The sequence below is a fragment of the Sus scrofa genome, chromosome 12, assembly GCF_054392235.1.
Source record: "Sus scrofa isolate SSC_HxYL_T2T_F1_AM1 chromosome 12, Sscrofa_HxYL_maternal_Yorkshire_Landrace_v2.0, whole genome shotgun sequence".
Lineage (NCBI taxonomy): Eukaryota > Metazoa > Chordata > Mammalia > Artiodactyla > Suidae > Sus > Sus scrofa.
Genome location: NC_139394.1, coordinates 44,295,323 through 44,311,947, shown reverse-complemented (window position 1 = coordinate 44,311,947; position 16,625 = coordinate 44,295,323). Strand labels below are relative to the sequence as shown.

Genomic DNA, 16,625 nt, shown 5'->3' with positions numbered 1-16,625 from the left:
AAAAGCTATAAATTTCTATTTAAAATTTTTGTTTTATCACTTTGGTGCTATCAGAGGATGTGCTTTGAATTGCTAAAGAGTTGTAATGGAAAACACCTGTCTCACCTGTTTCAGGATGAAATTATTTTCATCCTTCTTCTTCTAGTACTGATTTATTTTTAAGCCCATGTATTTTCACCAACCTGCCAAAAAGGGTAGTGGCTTGCATTTTTCTACACAGGCAACTTAAGTGTTTCTGTAGTATTTCTGAAATCAGGTATTTCATATAAGACTGAACTCTTGCAGTTTCAGTAGAGGATTTCTCTCCAAGTATTGGATTAGCAAAAAAAGCAAAATGTTAATACCTCAAAAAGTCAAAGCTGGTCTGAATGAAAAATTTAACACCTCAGCTCATCTTTCAGTTTCCATATAATCATGACAACCTGGAACAGCTCTTTGCCAAAAGCATTTATTCTTAAAAATTACTCGTGTTTCATAGAAACATTAGTAACAGCCCGAATTATTCATGCCAGTTTGGCAAACTTTTTTTTTTTTTTTTTGGCTCTTTAGCGCCATACTTGTGGCATATGGAAGTTCCCAGGCTAGGGGTCCAGTTGGAGCTACAGCTGAAAGCCTACGCCACAGCCATAGCAACTCGGGACCCGAGTCTTGTCTGTACCTACACCACAGCTCAAGCAACACCGGATCCTTAACCCACTGAGTGAGGCCAGGGATCAAACCCATATCCTGGTCGGATTCATTACCACTGAGCCACAATAGGAAGTCCTAACAAACACTTAACAGCAAGCATAAAGAGCTTATTAAAAGATCCTTTCTTCACACATAGTTATTAGTATTTTACTTCATCTCTTCATTAATAGCTTTGCTTTCACATTGAAATCTTCAGACTATTCTCTGTATAAATTCAAGCCCTGTTTTCCTTTAACCATTTTTCCAAGAAAGATATGTAAGGTTCACAAAGGGATCTTTAAAAGTTGATCAACTATAGGAAATGTTATTTAAGAAATGGGTCACAGCAATATGGAAGGAGCTGTTTTTCTAAACATTCCAAGTATTGTTTCTAAGTATTTCTGTAAAGAGCAGGTCCAGCATTCACACTGTTTGTAAACTGATAAAAACCTATTCCTCATGTGCAGATAAATGCTTTCTTTTCTTTTTCTTTTTTTTTTTTTTTTCTTTTTTTTTGGTCTTTTTGCCATTTCTAGGGCCGCCCCTGCGGCATATGGAGGTTCCCAGGCTAGGGGTCGAATCGGAGCTGTAGCTGCCAGCCTATGCCAGAGCCACAGCAACGCAGGATCTGAGCCGCGTCTGCAACCTACACCACAGCTCACGGCAATGCCGGATCGTTAACCCACTGAGCAAGGGCAGGGACCGAACCTGCCCCCTCATGGTTCCTAGTCGGATTTGTTAACCACTGCGCCACGACGGGAACTCCCCATGCTTTCTTTTCTAAAAAGGCCTGCTTCCCCTTCACCACCCACTTTTTTGGGGGAGGTTTTCCTGAGAGCTTCTGTACCCCTTGTTCTTTAAGGAAGGGGACAGGCAAAGCTTCTGTGCCAAGTATCCTTTTATTTACTTCCTCCATGCTGACCGTCACATCCCCTGCCAATCTTGTTTCTCTCACTCCAGCCAGCTCGGTCAACTCTCGGGATGTCTAGAGAGCAAGCTAAAAGATTAAGATCGAGTATATCCTTTTAAAGAAATCCATGTCATTACTTAAAGTTCATAGAATTACTGAGAATGAGAAGTATCAAACAATGCTATTTACCATGTGGAAGACCAGCCCTGTGGCCTTAACAGCACAATCATTTTGTTGTGAGATAAGGTGCTAACCCCTTTCAGTTCTCAGGGGAGTACAGTTTAATTAGATGTTGGACTTCTGTTGGATAACCTGTGATGGGACAAGCCTGGTGACTCCTCACGTAATTAAACACACAGCGATAACAAAACACATAACCAGAGGTGGCGAGAACAGTGTCGTTCACCCGGTTTTTACGACATAGTGGGCACACAGTCTTCATTTTGGGTAACAGGGGAGAATCAGAATTGTAGTCTAGGTGTACAGGTGGTGGTGGGGTAGGCAGGGCAGTCAATGACTTGATGGTTTCTTGATTTTCAGATGAATACCACCACTCAAGGAACTGCAGGAAGAACACACCCACAGAAAGGCCAGTAGAGAGGGACAAGGCAACACCCCCCACAGCTTTCTTCAGAGCAGACTTTATCTTCTCACCAATGCTGTTTAGAACAAGGAGGCAAAAGGAAAAAACTAGGTAAAATCACAGAATGACTAAATTGTCATCAGAATCACTAATTCAGCTCCGGGACTGAATAGTTGCTGGACTGGCATTATCTCTGTAAGGATCTATTCGAAACAGTTCCCTCTTTCTGACTTACAGTATTTTAGTATGGGAGCTAAGCTTTATTTTGTTTTTTTTTTGTTTTTTGTTTTTTTGGCCTCGGCGTACAAAATCCCAGGCCAGGGATCAAACCCCGGACATACCTGTAACGCAAGCCACAGCTGTGACAACACCGATCCTTAATCCACTGAGCCACCAGGGTACTCCTAAGCTTTGTTTTTAATGACTAGGGTTTTGTTTGTTTTTTGTTTTATGGAAGAAATTAGTTAGACATTGAAATTAGTGACACTTTTTTTGGGGCAGAAGATACTAATAACCAGAAAAAGAAACAACTCACTTAAAAAATAATTCAGCAGTATTGAGGAATATAAATATATATATATTTTTTTGCTTTTTTGGGCCGCCCCCCGAAGGCATATGGAAGTTCCCAGGCTAGGGGTCCAATTGGAGCTACAGCTGCAGGCCTACGCCAGAGCCACAGCAACAGGGGATCTGAGCTGTTTCTGCAATCTACACTGCAGCTCACGGCAACACCAGATCCTTAACCAGGGATCAAACCCATATCCTCATGGATCCTAGTCGTTAGGGTTCGTTAACTGCTGAGCATGCAGGGAACTCTCCAGGAATATATGTGAACTTGTAGGAGAACACACACTAACTAGAAACGGGATAGCACCATGGTTAAGAGCAGTCTTTAGAACTGTATTGATCTGGCTTGACTCTCAGCTCTGCTCCTTCTAGTTGTATGGCCTTGGCAAGGTACTTAACTGTTGGAACTTAGTTTCTTCAGGTGTTAAATGGTCCTAATGCATTTATTTCATTGAGTTGTGATGAGGATTGAGATATATACACATCTAGCACAGTTTCCTTTAGCGAGTGTGGACAAACATGTAGCCAGTATGAGGAAGGTTACCGGGATGACAGTCCTTGTTTTATGGACACAAGAATTTTTTTCTCTGATTTTATGAAATACCTCCACGTGGACTGAGAGAGGTGAGTTTCATAAAATTTGGATAAGCTTTTAGAATTTATCAATCAAAGATTTGGGGGAAATGTTAAGGTCTTACCTCCCAGCAGGTTGCTGCATCATGCTGGCTTCAGCTGGTTTGTGCTCCAGAGCTTGTATATCATGAACTGTAAGCCTCCCAAGGCGAACTCCAGCCAGACTCAGCAGTGGTGAGTGATGCTGAGCCTTTCCTAGGATGTACTGAAGCTGTTGTACTAGAAACCAGCCTTCCCAGGCCATGTTAACAAATGGGTAGGCTGCCAGGAAGGCTCTGTAAAATTGCTTCCAGCGGGAAGAAGGGGGATGGATGGAATATTCATCCTCTTCTCTCAGGCTGGAAACTAGCTTCTCCAGCTTCACTTTCAGATAGGGAAGAAGAACCAGGAACATAATTGACTTCCAGAGCTGCCTCTTTGGGAGACCAGCACTGGCCAATCTCTGAAGCTTCTGTGTGTCTCCCATTACAATCCTCTTTAAGCCATAAAAGTTTTCAGAAAACGAGGCACTGGTTTTAGACAGATAATGCTGCTGGAGCAAAAGATCCAGCACGGTAAAAATTTCATCAAACCATCTCCAAAAGAAGCCATAGTGGGCAGGATTTGATTCTGCAAGAACCTAAAGCAAAATAAATAAACGAAATTTAATTACACATATACTATGCCTTGTATTTATAATTCCTTTTTTTTCCCCTCTAAATTCTATTTTAAGCTTCCTTAAGTGCTGGGTATTGAGTACACACAACACACAACACTCAACACAAAACAGAGACCCGAGTAACAGTTAAATCATAGGATATGAATTATATGCAAACTGGTTATTTCAAAACTTAGGCCAACAGGAGTTCCTGTGCTGGCGCAGTGGTTAACGAATCCGACTAGGAACCATGAGGTTGCAGGTTCGATCCCTGGCCTTGCTCAGTGGTTAAGGATCCGGCATTGCCGTGAGCTGTGGTGTTGATCACAGACGCTGCTCGGAATCCTGCATTGCTGTGGCTGTGGCTAGGCCGGTGGCTACAGCTCTGATTAGACCCCTAGCCTGGGAACTTCCATGTGCCACGGGAATCAGCCCTAGAAAAGGCAAAAAGACAAAACAAAAAAAACTTAGGCCAACAAATACATTCAAAAATGTTGGTTTAGTTTTTACCCAGACATCTCTAAAACGTTTCAGGGAATTAAATCCTTACCTTGACCACATGCTGAAGAGCAGGTCTCACTGCTGTCATTAAACTTTCCTGGGCTACCACTTCAAAGATGGATGGCTGGTCATCCACTACAGAAGCAGTTGTGATGTGAGCCCCATGTTCAGCCATAGTTTCCTGTGTGCACTGGGTTTTGCTTTGCACACAAACTCCCTAGCAAGCATGAACTTTTGGGGAGTATCAGATGGTGTCAGTTTTGAAGATAACTTTCTGCAGGATACCCCCTTAATTTTACAAGAACTAGGCAAAAAAAGACCTTTTCCGGAGGCAGAGGGGAGGGGTTCTTGGGTGAAGGAGGTTAAGAACCAAGTTGACGCAGACGCGGGTGGCAGTGGCGAGTGGGAGGGGGTGACTTGATTAATGCTGCACCTCACAGGGTAGAGCGTGTGACAGAGGGGGACAGGTACGGGCGAAGGAGCGCTGAACTCTCGAGCCGCAGTCCTGGAAGCTGTCAATCATAGACTTCAATCTTAAAGGCTCCAAAAGCCAGGCGGCTCTGAGGGTCCGCTCGGTCAGGCTCAGTTGTGAGCAGTGCAGTCCCCCCGCCTGTTCCCGTCCTAGCGCGCTGACTCCTGCGAAGCGCCAGAGACCCGCGACACAGCGTTTGAAAGCAGGTCTCCGCTTTATGACAGAAGCCGCAACCGGAAATAGACCACGGGGCTTGGAGAAGGCTGGCGGAGGCGAGGCGAGGTGCTCTAGCCCGGAATGCGACCGCGAGACCGGAACTAGAGATCTCTATGGCCTCACTGGGACTTCCGCTTCCGCCTCCTGCTGAAAGTAAAGAAGGCGCTAGGGGTTTTGCTTGCAGAGCCGTTCTCCGCTGGTTGGTTTTACTTTTCCTAGTTGTTTTTGTTTTGCCGCCTCATGGGAAAGTTACGGTTCCGATCTCTCTCTGCAGAGTCTTTTTAGCAGGGTGTTGAGGGCGCCGCACCAACGTTTGGCGGCTGGAGCCAGAACTCAGCCCACAGAGGCGTTTGTTACCTGGGGCGATCGAGTTTAGGAGTCGAGGGACGCAAGGGAATGTGAAGATGGAAGGCTCTCGCTGTACTCGTGGCGAGGGTGGTGGTTCACCGTTTTCTGCTGCCTTAGGGGAGGATTTGAAGCGACATAATTGGAGATAGAAGCCTTAGCTTTATGGTCGCCAATTGCTATTTAAAGAAAAAAAAAATGATTAGGATGAGAAGAGATCTTTTGTTACTCACAAGTTGGGACGAGTCTTCTAGATTAGGTTCTTTCAAGCATAACTGTAAGCACTTGGTACGCTAGTTCAAACTGGTTCCTACGCTCGTACACAGTCGACTGTGTTACCTTAGCGATATGAATATTGGGTACGAATCTGATGAATTCTAACTAGCGTGAACTGGGGAGGCTTGACAGAGAAGATAGTTTTCGTTGTTTGTATACCAGAAGGAATGTAATTAACCTTAGGATTTGCAACGTACTTTTACATCGTATGCAATTGCCTTGGTTGAGTTGCTGCTGCAGGTTTAATTTATATGAAGTTAGAGTTCATCTCCTTCTCTCTCCAACGCCCCCTCCCCCCCCCCAAATAACCAGAAATAGAAGGTGATTTGTTTTGTTTTGTTTTGTTTCAGGGTGGCACCCAGGGCACATAGAGATTCCCAGGCTAGTTGTTGAATTGGAGCCGTCGCCACTGGCCTACGTGGCAGCCACGCAACACCAGATCTGAGCTGCATTTTGGACCTACACCGCAGCTCAGGGCAACACCGGATCCTTAACCCACTGAGGAAGGCTAGGCATCAAATATGTGTCCTCATGGTTACTGGTCAGATTTGTTTCCGCGGAGCCACAATGGGAACTCCATAGGAGGTTATTAGTTACTGCCTTAGAGGACCTTATAAAGGTAGTTAATTGTTTCACAGAATGAGAATGGTGGAAAACAAAGTTTATTATCCAAAGAGGAGAAATAAAATCTTGCAAGTTAACCTTGATTTTAGTTCTACAAAGTGTTTTATATTCTGCTAAAACGCCTGCAGGAGAAAGTCACGTTAATGTAAGAGTTTTACCTTATAGAGGTTTTTTTTGTTTTTTGTTTTTTCTTTTTAGGGCTATACCAGTGGCATATAGAAATTCCCAGGCTAGGGGTCAAATCAGAACTACAGCTGCCAGCCTACACCACAGCCACAGCAACGTGGAATCCCAGCCATGTCTGTGACCTACACCACAGGTCATGGCAATGCCAGATCCCCGACCCTCTGAGCAAGGCCAGGGATGGAACCCACATCCTCATGGATACTAGTTGGATTCATTTCTGCTGTGACACAAGGGGAACACCTTACAGAGTTTTAAGGACTGGAGTAATGTATAAAGCACTTGGCATTAGATATGTGATCAAAGGTAGCTGTTACAAATGGGCTTTTCTTAAGTAACAGCAAAAAGACAAAGCTGAGAAATAGCATCAACTAAGATGAATGGGAAGTTAGTTAAACTTGTATCAGTTATGGTTTTTGGCTACAAGCAACAGAAAACAGCTAATTTAAACTAAAAAAATTATCGGAAGAATATGGAGTAGCTAACAAAATAAGGAAAGCCAACTCTGAAAGTACAGTAATTGTACAGCCCTACTGGATGTTTCTCGCAAGAATTAGCAAAGTCTCATCTAGGCATCATTGTTGCCGTGAATGAGGTTCAACAAATTTCTTTCTGTCCCTGTACTTACAATTCAGATTCCTTGTGACCTACCTTGGTTCGGATTTCCTCACCACTCCCTGTTTCACTCTTAGACAAAAGATGGCAAGACAACTTAATAGCCCATTGAGACTATTCCAAAAATAAACTGACATTATCACATGAGAAAAGGGAAAGGCAGTTAAAAAAAAAAAAGTCAATTACTACAGCCAACAAAAAATAAACACCTAATCATAGATCCCACTCTTAGGTTTATGATGTAATAAATAAGACCCCAAAATTGATTGCATTTAAAGTTATTAAGAGTCATCAGGTTCAATATGGTGTGAATTTAATGGAAGAGATGATATCAGCTGGGAACAATGAGGCCATTCAAATTGGCTTAAACAGAAGGCCTATATTGGCCTATGTAACCAAAGAGAAGAGCATTTCTAACCTCACATTTTATCTCGGCTTCTCTCTGCCAGTTGCTTGCTTGCTTTTTTTTTTTTTTTTTTTTGTCTTTTTAAGGTCTCTCCTGTGGCATATGGAAGTTCCCAGGCTAGGGGTCGAATCAGAGCTACCACTGCCGGCCTACCCACAGCCGTAGTAACTCAGGATCCAAACCACCTCTATAACCTACACCACACAGCTCATGGCAACGCTGGATCCTTAACCCACTGAGCAAGGTCAGGGATCGAACCCACATCCTTGTGGATACTAGTTGGATTCATTTCTGCCTCGCCAAATCAGGAACTCCTGGCAGCTGCTTTCTAATACAGTGGTGTAACCTGGTATCTCCTGTGCCTCATATCAGGACCAGATGTCCACTGAAAGTTTTGTGGATTAGGTGGATCTCAAAAGATGAGAACATTTGGGGAAAGTCACAGTAGTGGTGACAGGGCTTTCCAGGCTAAGGGGGCAGCATGAAATACACTAATAAATAACATAATTTACAAATTGAATAAGAGGACTAGGATGGGGTGGTAGTGGGGGCTGGGAGAACAGAACCTTTTTGATCGGGTAATGAGGGAATGCCTTTATGAGATTACAGTTAAAATGAGACCTAAATGATGAGCCAGACAGCCATGTGTGGATTTGGGAGAAATGAGTATTAGGCAGGAGGGAGTGGTAGTTGTGAAAGTCCCGTGATAGGAAAAAGCTTGGCATATTTGAGGCCTGCAAGAGCTAACAAGGAGTGAAATGAAGGGAAGTGAGAAGTGGCTGGTAGGCAGTCCTGTGAGGTAGGCAGTTGCCAAACCACGAAGGCTCTTAAGGCTGTGGGAAGGAGACTGGATTTTAGTCTAAGTGTAATGAGAGCCATTGTAGGATTTATACACCAGAGTCATGACCAGGTTTATATTTTTAAGACGATCTTGTGCGGTATAATGTGTGCACTTTTTGGAATGTTTGTTGTATTTAAAAGTTGAAAATCTAGCTGCTATATGAACATGGTTAAGAAGAGAGTTGAGGTTTCTAGTACAGGCAAGAGGTGATGGTGTCTTGGACTAATGAGGTGAATAGAGGGAATTGGATGAATTTAAGAGATATTTTGAAATTAGGAGTGACAAATTGGAAATAGAATGAATATGGCAGTTAAAGAGAGAAAGCAAAAATGACCCCCAGGTTTCTGGCAGTGTGATTTGTTGAAACATTTGCAACCATAGTAAATATTTACATAGGTCATACTATGTGAAGGCATGACCTTAACCCACTGGGCAAGGCCAGGGATCGAACCTGCAACCTCATGGTTCCTAGTCAGATTCGTTAAGCACTGAGCCATGATGGGAACTCCCTCTCCCATTTTATTGATGAGAAAACAAATAGAGAAAACTGGGAGGATAGATTTTGTACAAATTAGGAAACAAGTTGTTGAAAGATTTTGAACAGGAGAAAGGTAGGAATCAAAGATTTTTCTGGTGGCATCTTCTTTGCGAAATCCACCTCTATCTTCTTCGAGTTGTGTCTGGAACCAGTTATTTTAAACACCCCTCTGTATTCTTATGACTTGCTTAATTTGGGTGGAACACACATATAGAATTATCCATCAGTGTGGTTAGCAATTTTGTGGTAAAGTTTGGGGAACAGGTCAAGGCTAGAGAGAGATATTTTGAAGTCATGTGGGTAGGAAAAATAATTGAGCCAATGGTACAATACAATACAATTTAACAATGGTATTGCTAAAGGAATAGTGTAAAGAAAATGTATGAATATAGGAATCAACTTAAAAAAAAACTTTGCTATTCTCTCCATTGAATACCACCCTATATCTCTTTTCATTTATATGTTCATTTCATTAATATAGGGAATTATCTCTAACTCTTGTTACATAGGGAAGTTCCCAAGCTAGGGGGTTAAATGGGACCTGCAGGCCTATTCCCCTGCCATGGCAACATCAGATCCGAGCAGCATATCTGTGACCTACGCTGGATCCTTAACCCACTGAGTGAGGCTAGGCATAGAACCTGCATCCTCACAAAGAAAACTCGGGTCCTTAACCCGCTGAGCCACAATGGGACTTCCTTGTCTGTAACTCTTGTTTTCATTTCCTTCCCATCTATCTTCGCACTTCTGCAGCATGGGCTTTGCCTTCATTATCTCTGATGGTCTCAGCAATGACATCAAAGACCTTTGTGTTGCTAAATCCTTGGACACTTTTCAGCCCTTCCTCCTTTTCTCTATAGCAGCTGTTACTGTTGACCACTCATTCATACATTTATTCATTCAACAAATTTGGGGGAGGGAAGCTGGGCCTAAGAGATATATAGTTCTTATACTTTCATAGAACTCTAAAAACATCCTACATCATTACAACTGCTTGCTTTTCCTTCTACTTCTCTACCCTTAGTCCTGTTTGTATTTTGGTTTCCAAGCTTCTGCCTCAGGCTGTCTTCCTATCTTTTTTGGTTAAATACTTTATTATTATTACTTAAGTTTTCTTAAATTACTCAATGAATTACATTTATAGTTGTACAGTGATCATCACAATCCAATTTTATAGGATTTCCATCCCACAACCCCAGCACACCCCCCCCCCATTATTACTTAAGATTAAGGTGGGATGTTTTGAGGGGAAGGTGCAGAGATTTTTGGATCTTGGTTTCTGAAGGAGGCTGCTTTTGTGCCAGCACCCATATTACATGCTAGGCATATTATCTACTTAATCCAGTTAAAACTTCACAAACTGGATTGAGTTATATCATTGGCTTTATTTTATAGGTAAGAACGCTAAGGTTGAGACATTAAGTTACTTTCATAATCACATTCAGGACAGGGATTCGAACTCAGCTCTGATGCTATGTTAGCCTCTTTTCCTTGCCCCACTCTCCTCCAGTCCCACTGGATCACCATTGGGCTGGATCACCATTGTTCACTTCCTTGAATTGGCCAGGAAAATTAGCCGGGGTTTTTTGTTTTTAACAGAAAGCAACAGGGGATTTTTACCGTATGTGTAAATTTTTAAAGAATACCTACGCGAGGAAACAAATTCCAAAGACTATCAGCTTGTTTAATAGATCCCTTAGGAGAGCCACTGAACTTCCTCAGAGGCCTTGACCTCAGGTCTCTCCCTGCCGCGCAAAATTTTTTCGTCTCCAAGGCGACAGAGAGCGCTGCCTTTCTGGTGCTCTCGCGCGCCTGGATGACGCCACGCGGCGAGGTTCTCTGACGTCAGGGGCTTCCTGTCCTCCATCTTTGTCCCTGGCAAAGTGGGTTTTGCGCAGTGGCTTAGACCTGGAGAAGGAGTCGTGACGTGCAGGAAACCATTACAACACCGCTCGGGCCGTGCTCTCTGGCCGCTGCCGCCACCCCCACCCTTGCCTCCGGTGAGTTCAAGGCGGCTAACTTTGGGGTGTGTCCCTCTTTGATGGGCAAGGGGGAACCCCAGGTTAGGTTGGAGACGGGCGGAGGAGAGGAAATCCTAGGAGCGTGACCGTTGAGGAGGGAGTGAGCCGTCGGGTGTGACCGTTGTGAGGAATAGGGTTGGAGAAAGGGACTCCACCGCTGAGGCGGGGCGGGGGAATCCTCGGGGTGGCAACTGGGAGTTGGGGGACACTGGGGGAAAGAAAGGTATATTTGAAGTCGGGGGATTACGAGGGCCATGGGCCAGGGGTGTGGCCAGTAAAGACTGGAGGCCAGGGGGAGACCCTTCCTTCCCGGTTTGGCGTCGTTCATTGAGAGGCTGGGACGTGTCCAGCCAGTAGAAGGGAAAAGGGATTCCCCCAAAGCTTTGCTCATTGATAAGCAATCCTCGCCAGTCTCCCGTCGTTTTGAGGTTGAGACACCTCTTCCCCACCTTGTAATGGAGGAACCTATCCCTAGAGTCATGACCATCTGGGGGGAGGAGGAGGAATTCCTGACGTTGGAGAAAGGGAAGAAAAACCTCCGGAATTGACCCTATGTAGGGGGAGGGAAGCAAGTGGGAGTAAATCTTAGCCCGGAATTTTTTCTTTCTGGTCTTAGCAGGAATGGTCTGGTTTGAGAAAGACTGTAGATTAAGACAGAGGTAAAGACACGGGAACTTCCTGTTATTCCATATATATTCTTTGAATCCGAAGAATTGATTCATGCTGTTTTCAGAGCACCCTTCTTTTTGGGGGCAGGCTTTTTTTTGAACTCTTTCATTACGAAGTTGTCATTATGCTGCCTCATTATGAAGCAGTGTGAATAAAATGTGGACGCTTCATTAAACTTTAACTTTTAAAAAGAAGTGTTTTTTAAATGCCAACACTGTTATAATTATTATGGTTTAAAAGAGAAAGTAAACGCCATAATTTTAGAAAAGGGAGAATGGCAAAGAAAGTGGTCTCTACGGGGAACAATTTAAATCATTAATCACCTTCCTGGTGTACTTCTATTGCTTAGCCTCAGGGTACACTTACAAAGTAATAATAGAAAGCAGATGAAGGAGGTGCAGCTGTACAAGAAAACGTGTAACACATTCCAATGATGACTAAGCGTGGTGGTAAGGTGAGAACTCTTTGCAGGTATCTTAACATTTTAAACTCCCAAAGAAGCAGAAAGCATAGTGTGTTCTGCTAATCGCCTCAGTGAAAGTTGGGTGGCAAAATTAATATAAGTTAACATTCTGTGATTGAAGAGACTCAAGGAAGTCCAGTTCAGAAGAACTTTTTCTTTTTTATACACGTCCATATTTTATTTATTTATTTACTTATTTTTGTCTTTGCCTTTTCTAGGGCGGCTCCCGTGGCACATGGAGGTTCCCAGACTAGGAGTCTAATCAGGGCTGTAGCCGCCAGCCTACACCAGAGCCACAGCAACGTGGGACCCTTAAACCCATATTTTAACCTGTTTTAGGCACAGGTTTTTTTTTTTTTTTTTTTGTCTTTTTGTCTTTTTGCCGTTTCTAGGGCCGCTCCCACGGCATATGGAGGTTCCCAGGTTAGGGGTTGAATCAGAGCTGTGGCTGCTGACCTAGGCCACAGCTACAGCAACACCAGATCCGAGCCTCGTCTGCAACCTATACCATAGCTCACGGCAACGCTGGATCGTTAACCCACTGAGCAAGGCCAGGGACCAAACCCGCAACCTCATGGTTCTAGTCGGATTTGTTAACCACTGTGCCACGACGGGAACTCCTAGGCACAGTTTTGAACCAAGGTGCATAGAATTAGATAGGACATGTTTTCCTTCCTTCCTTCTTTCTTTCCTTCCAGGCTTAAGTTTTCCAGAGTTTATTTCAGTTAAGAGTTGGATGTAAAACTTCTTTCCCACTGTATAGAACTAACAAATTACTTTGTAGTCAATTTTAAATGGAAATTACAGCTGTGTCTGTTGTAGTCAATTCTTGTAATTTCTTTTTTTTTTTGTCTTTTTGTCTTTTTTTGTTGTTGTTGTTGTTGCTATTTCTTGGGCCGCTCCCGCGGCATATGGAGGTTCCCAGGCCAGGGGTTGAATCGGAGCTGTAGCTGCCGGCCTACGCCAGAGCCACAGCAACGCAGGATCCGAGCCGCGTCTGCAACCTACACCACAGCTCACGGCAACGCCGGATCGTTAACCCACTGAGCAAGGGCAGGGACCGAACCCGCAACCTCATGGTTCCTAGTCGGATTCGTTAACCACTGCACCACGACGGGAACTCCCAATTCTTGTAATTTCTTATGCGATAAATGGTACCAGAAGATGCTATTGCCTTTGCATTATTGAAAATTCTAATTAGCACCGCTCACCTTTGTAATGAAAGATTGTAGAATGACCTTTTTGCTTTATAATTTGGTTTACTGTTTCACTTTTTCCCTATAAATACCAACTGTGTAAAGCCCAACTTTATGTGAAGAGAGGAGATTTAGTGGCCTCGCCAACTCTAATTTAGCTGCCATGTCCCAGAGAACCATTTGAAATTAACACCCTATTAATTTTTTTCTGGCCTGATTCTCTTTAGGGCAGTGGAAGGGGAGAGGAATAGTTGAGAAGGGACTTTTACAACCTATATTTAGTAGAAACTAGGTTATGTTAAATCTAGATGTATGATCTTGTACAGAGAGGCCTTTTCTGAAATGCAGTGACATCACACTCGGAGCTAGGAAAATAAGAGTAATTATGTTTTCGACTGTGGCAGCTTTATTTATTTATTTTTTAACATAGTGTCCCGAGGTCATAGCTCAGGTCCTCAGAACAGCCATGACTTGTCTAGCTTGATTTGGTGAAAAGATAGTGAGAGTTCCAACTCCACAATGGCTTTGCTTTCCCCTAGGGCTCTCCTGAGGAACACATTTTTTCTTCCCTAGGAGGAATTTAATTCTTGAGGCTCTTCAGCAAAATACTTGATTTGTTCCTTGAGCTCTATCTTGGCTGCCTTTTTTTGTTTTGTCTTCTAAAACAGACAACAGTTTTCATTATCCCATATTTTGGAGAATCTGGCTCTGTTCTCTGGTATGTGATTAAGAATACTTCACTTAAAGATATATACATAAGCAAAAAAATAGATAAAAATATATGCATATGTGATTTCTTGAGGTGAAATTCACAAAATGTAGAGTTCCTGTCATGGCACAGCAGAAACGAATCCAACTAGGAACCATGAGGTTGCAGGTTCGATCCCTGGCCTCGCTCAGTGGGTTAAGGATCTAGCGTTGCCATGAGCTGTGGTGTAGGTTGCAGACGTGGCTTGGATCTGGCGTTGCTGTGGCTGTGGCGTAGGCCGGCAACTATAGCTCCGATTAGATCCCTAGCCTGGGAACCTCCATATGCCATGGATTCAGCCCTAAAGAGGCAAAAAAAAAAAAAAAAAAAAAGAAAGAAATTCTCAAAACGTAAAATGAACCATTTTAGAGTGAACAGTTTAATACATTGACAGTGTGGTGCAACCCCTGCCTCTTACTTGTTTTTATTTAGACTATTTTTATTTTTTTATTCTTATTTTTTTTGGCTGCGCTCTCGGCATGCAGAAGTTCTAGGTGCAAGGATCCAACCTGCACCTCAGCAGTCACCCAAGCCAATGAAGTGGCAACGCTGGACCCTTAACCCACTGTACCACCAGGAAACTCCAAAATGATTTTTATTTTTTAGCGCTTCTTTTGGCTTAAGGCAGGGACTGACCTGATAAAATGTTTCTCTGCCAATTTGTATAAGGGGTATTTCATTACTGTTGTGTGGGACATGTGAGCTGAGAGTTTCTCCTTTCTCTTTAAAAGTTTCTCCTTTTCTCTTTAAGTTTCTCCTTTCTCTTTAAAAGCAAGGGTTCTTAATTTAGGATCTAAGATTATGTGCTTGATTCTCTCCTCTTCCCTGAAATTTTGTGGGCGGGACATTATTCTTTAGTTAAGAACACTTAGTGCTCACAATGAATAGGACAGAAATCTATTCTTCAGTGATGAAATTTGTTAGAAAAAGTAATGAAATGTGTGAGTCACTAATAAAGGTAGGATTTCAGACTAGGGTAGTTGAACATTTAACAGGTTGTGTTGAAAACTTCTGTTAAGAATTTAATATGTGTGGGAGTTCCCGTTGTGGCACAGTGGAAACAATCCGAATAGTATCCATGAGGATGAGATTGATCCCTGGCCTGCCATGAGCTACGGTGTAGGTTATAGGCATGGCTTGGATCCCCAGTTGCTGTGGCTGTAGTGTAGGCCAGCAGCTGTAGCTCTGATTCACTCCCTAGCCTGGGAACTTCCATATGCTACAGGTGTGGACCTAAAAAGCAAAAAAAAAAAAAAAAAAAAAAAAAATAGTGTGTATGCATATGAGAGCTTTAGAAAGCAATTTGAGGGTGCTTTTTCAAAAAAATGGTGGAAAAGTCTAATAAGCAGCTTTTGTTTTCAAATGTTTTGCAAGTTTTAAGTTATGATAATCTCATAGGATTTAGAATGGTATAATATCCTGGATAAACCATAAGGCCTTTAGCTCTGGCCCTCCTGTCAGGCTCTAATCATTTCTGTATACTTGTTTTCCTCTTTGTATATATAAATTCTTAGGTGAGGAGTTCCCGTGGTGACTCATTGGTTAACTAATCCGACTAGGAACCATGAGGTTGCGGGTTCGGTCCCTGCCCTTTCTCAGTGGGTTAAACGATCCGGCGTTGCCGTGAGCTGTGGTGTAGGTTGCAAACGCGGCTCAGATCCCGTGTTGCTGTGGCTCTGGCGTAGGCTGGTGGCTACAGCTCCAATTAGACCCCTAGCCTGGGAACCTCCATATGCCACAGAAGCGGCCGAAGAAAATGGCAAAAAAAAAAAGACCAAAAAAAAAAAAATTCTTAGGTGATAACTTCAGGCTTCTTCCAGGTCTTTTATAGGAGGGACTCCTTTTTTCAGTTTGCCCACTTCACATTTAGTTTACATTGTGAATGGCTTAAATGATTATAACATTCTTTGAATTTTTGCTGGAAATTACAAGTTCACTTTAAATTTTAACAAATACTATCAAAGCAGAAATTTCTGTATTCTATAATGACTTGTGTGAGTTCTATCTCACTTCTTCTTCTTTTTTTTTTTTTTTTTGTCTTTTTGCCTTTTCTGGGGCCGCTTCCTCGGCACTTGGAGGTTCCCAGGCTAGGGGACTAATCGGAGCTGCAGCTGCCCACCTACACCAGGGCCACAGCAACATGGGACCCGAGCCGCGTCTTCGACCTACACCACAGCTCACGGCAATGCCGGATCCTTAACCCACTGAGCAAGGTCAGGGATGGAACCCAAAACCTCAAGGTTCCTAGTCGGATTCGTTAACCACTGAGCCACGACAGGAGCTCCCCAGCTCACTTCTTTTAATAAGATAAATTCCGGAGTTCCCGTCGTGGCGCAGTGGTTAACGAATCCGACTAGGAACCATGAGGTTGCGGGTTCGATCCCTGCCCTTGCTCAGTGGGTTAACGATCCGGCATTGCCGTGAGCTGTGGTGTAGGTTGCAGACTCGGCTCGGATCCTGCGTTGCTGTGGCTCTGGTGTAGGCCGGTGGCTACAGCTCCGATTCGACCGCT

The 16,625-nt window shown here is 43.4% G+C and overlaps 2 protein-coding genes across 22 annotated transcripts in view; one reads left to right on the top strand and one right to left on the bottom strand.

Moving 5' to 3' along the window:
- Positions 1 to 16,625, top strand: part of AP2B1 (adaptor related protein complex 2 subunit beta 1) — a 139,431-nt gene that overhangs the window by 2,611 nt on the left and 120,195 nt on the right. For 11 of the 20 annotated variants that reach the window (XR_014820236.1, XR_014820235.1, XR_014820244.1 and 8 more), the window contains exon 1: positions 10,911 to 11,016. The exons of 2 other annotated variants lie outside the window; for them this stretch is intronic. The gene's annotated coding sequence lies outside the window, so the exon portion shown is untranslated. 20 annotated transcript variants of the gene reach the window in all.
- On the bottom strand, positions 433 to 5,140 carry PEX12 (peroxisomal biogenesis factor 12). Of its 2 annotated transcripts, XR_014821384.1 has the most exons (4): positions 4,550 to 5,140; positions 3,428 to 3,981; positions 1,442 to 2,238; positions 433 to 1,143 (listed from the first exon to the last, which is right to left on the bottom strand). XR_014821384.1 is itself a non-coding variant. In XM_003131719.5 (3 exons), exons 1-3 carry the CDS (start codon positions 4,673 to 4,675, stop codon positions 1,839 to 1,841), a joined length of 1,080 nt encoding a protein of 359 aa, XP_003131767.1. In that variant the 5' UTR covers positions 4,676 to 5,140; the 3' UTR covers positions 433 to 1,838. The 2 variants fall into 2 exon arrangements, 1 of the variants encoding a protein (XP_003131767.1); XM_003131719.5 differs by having other exon boundaries at positions 433 to 2,238.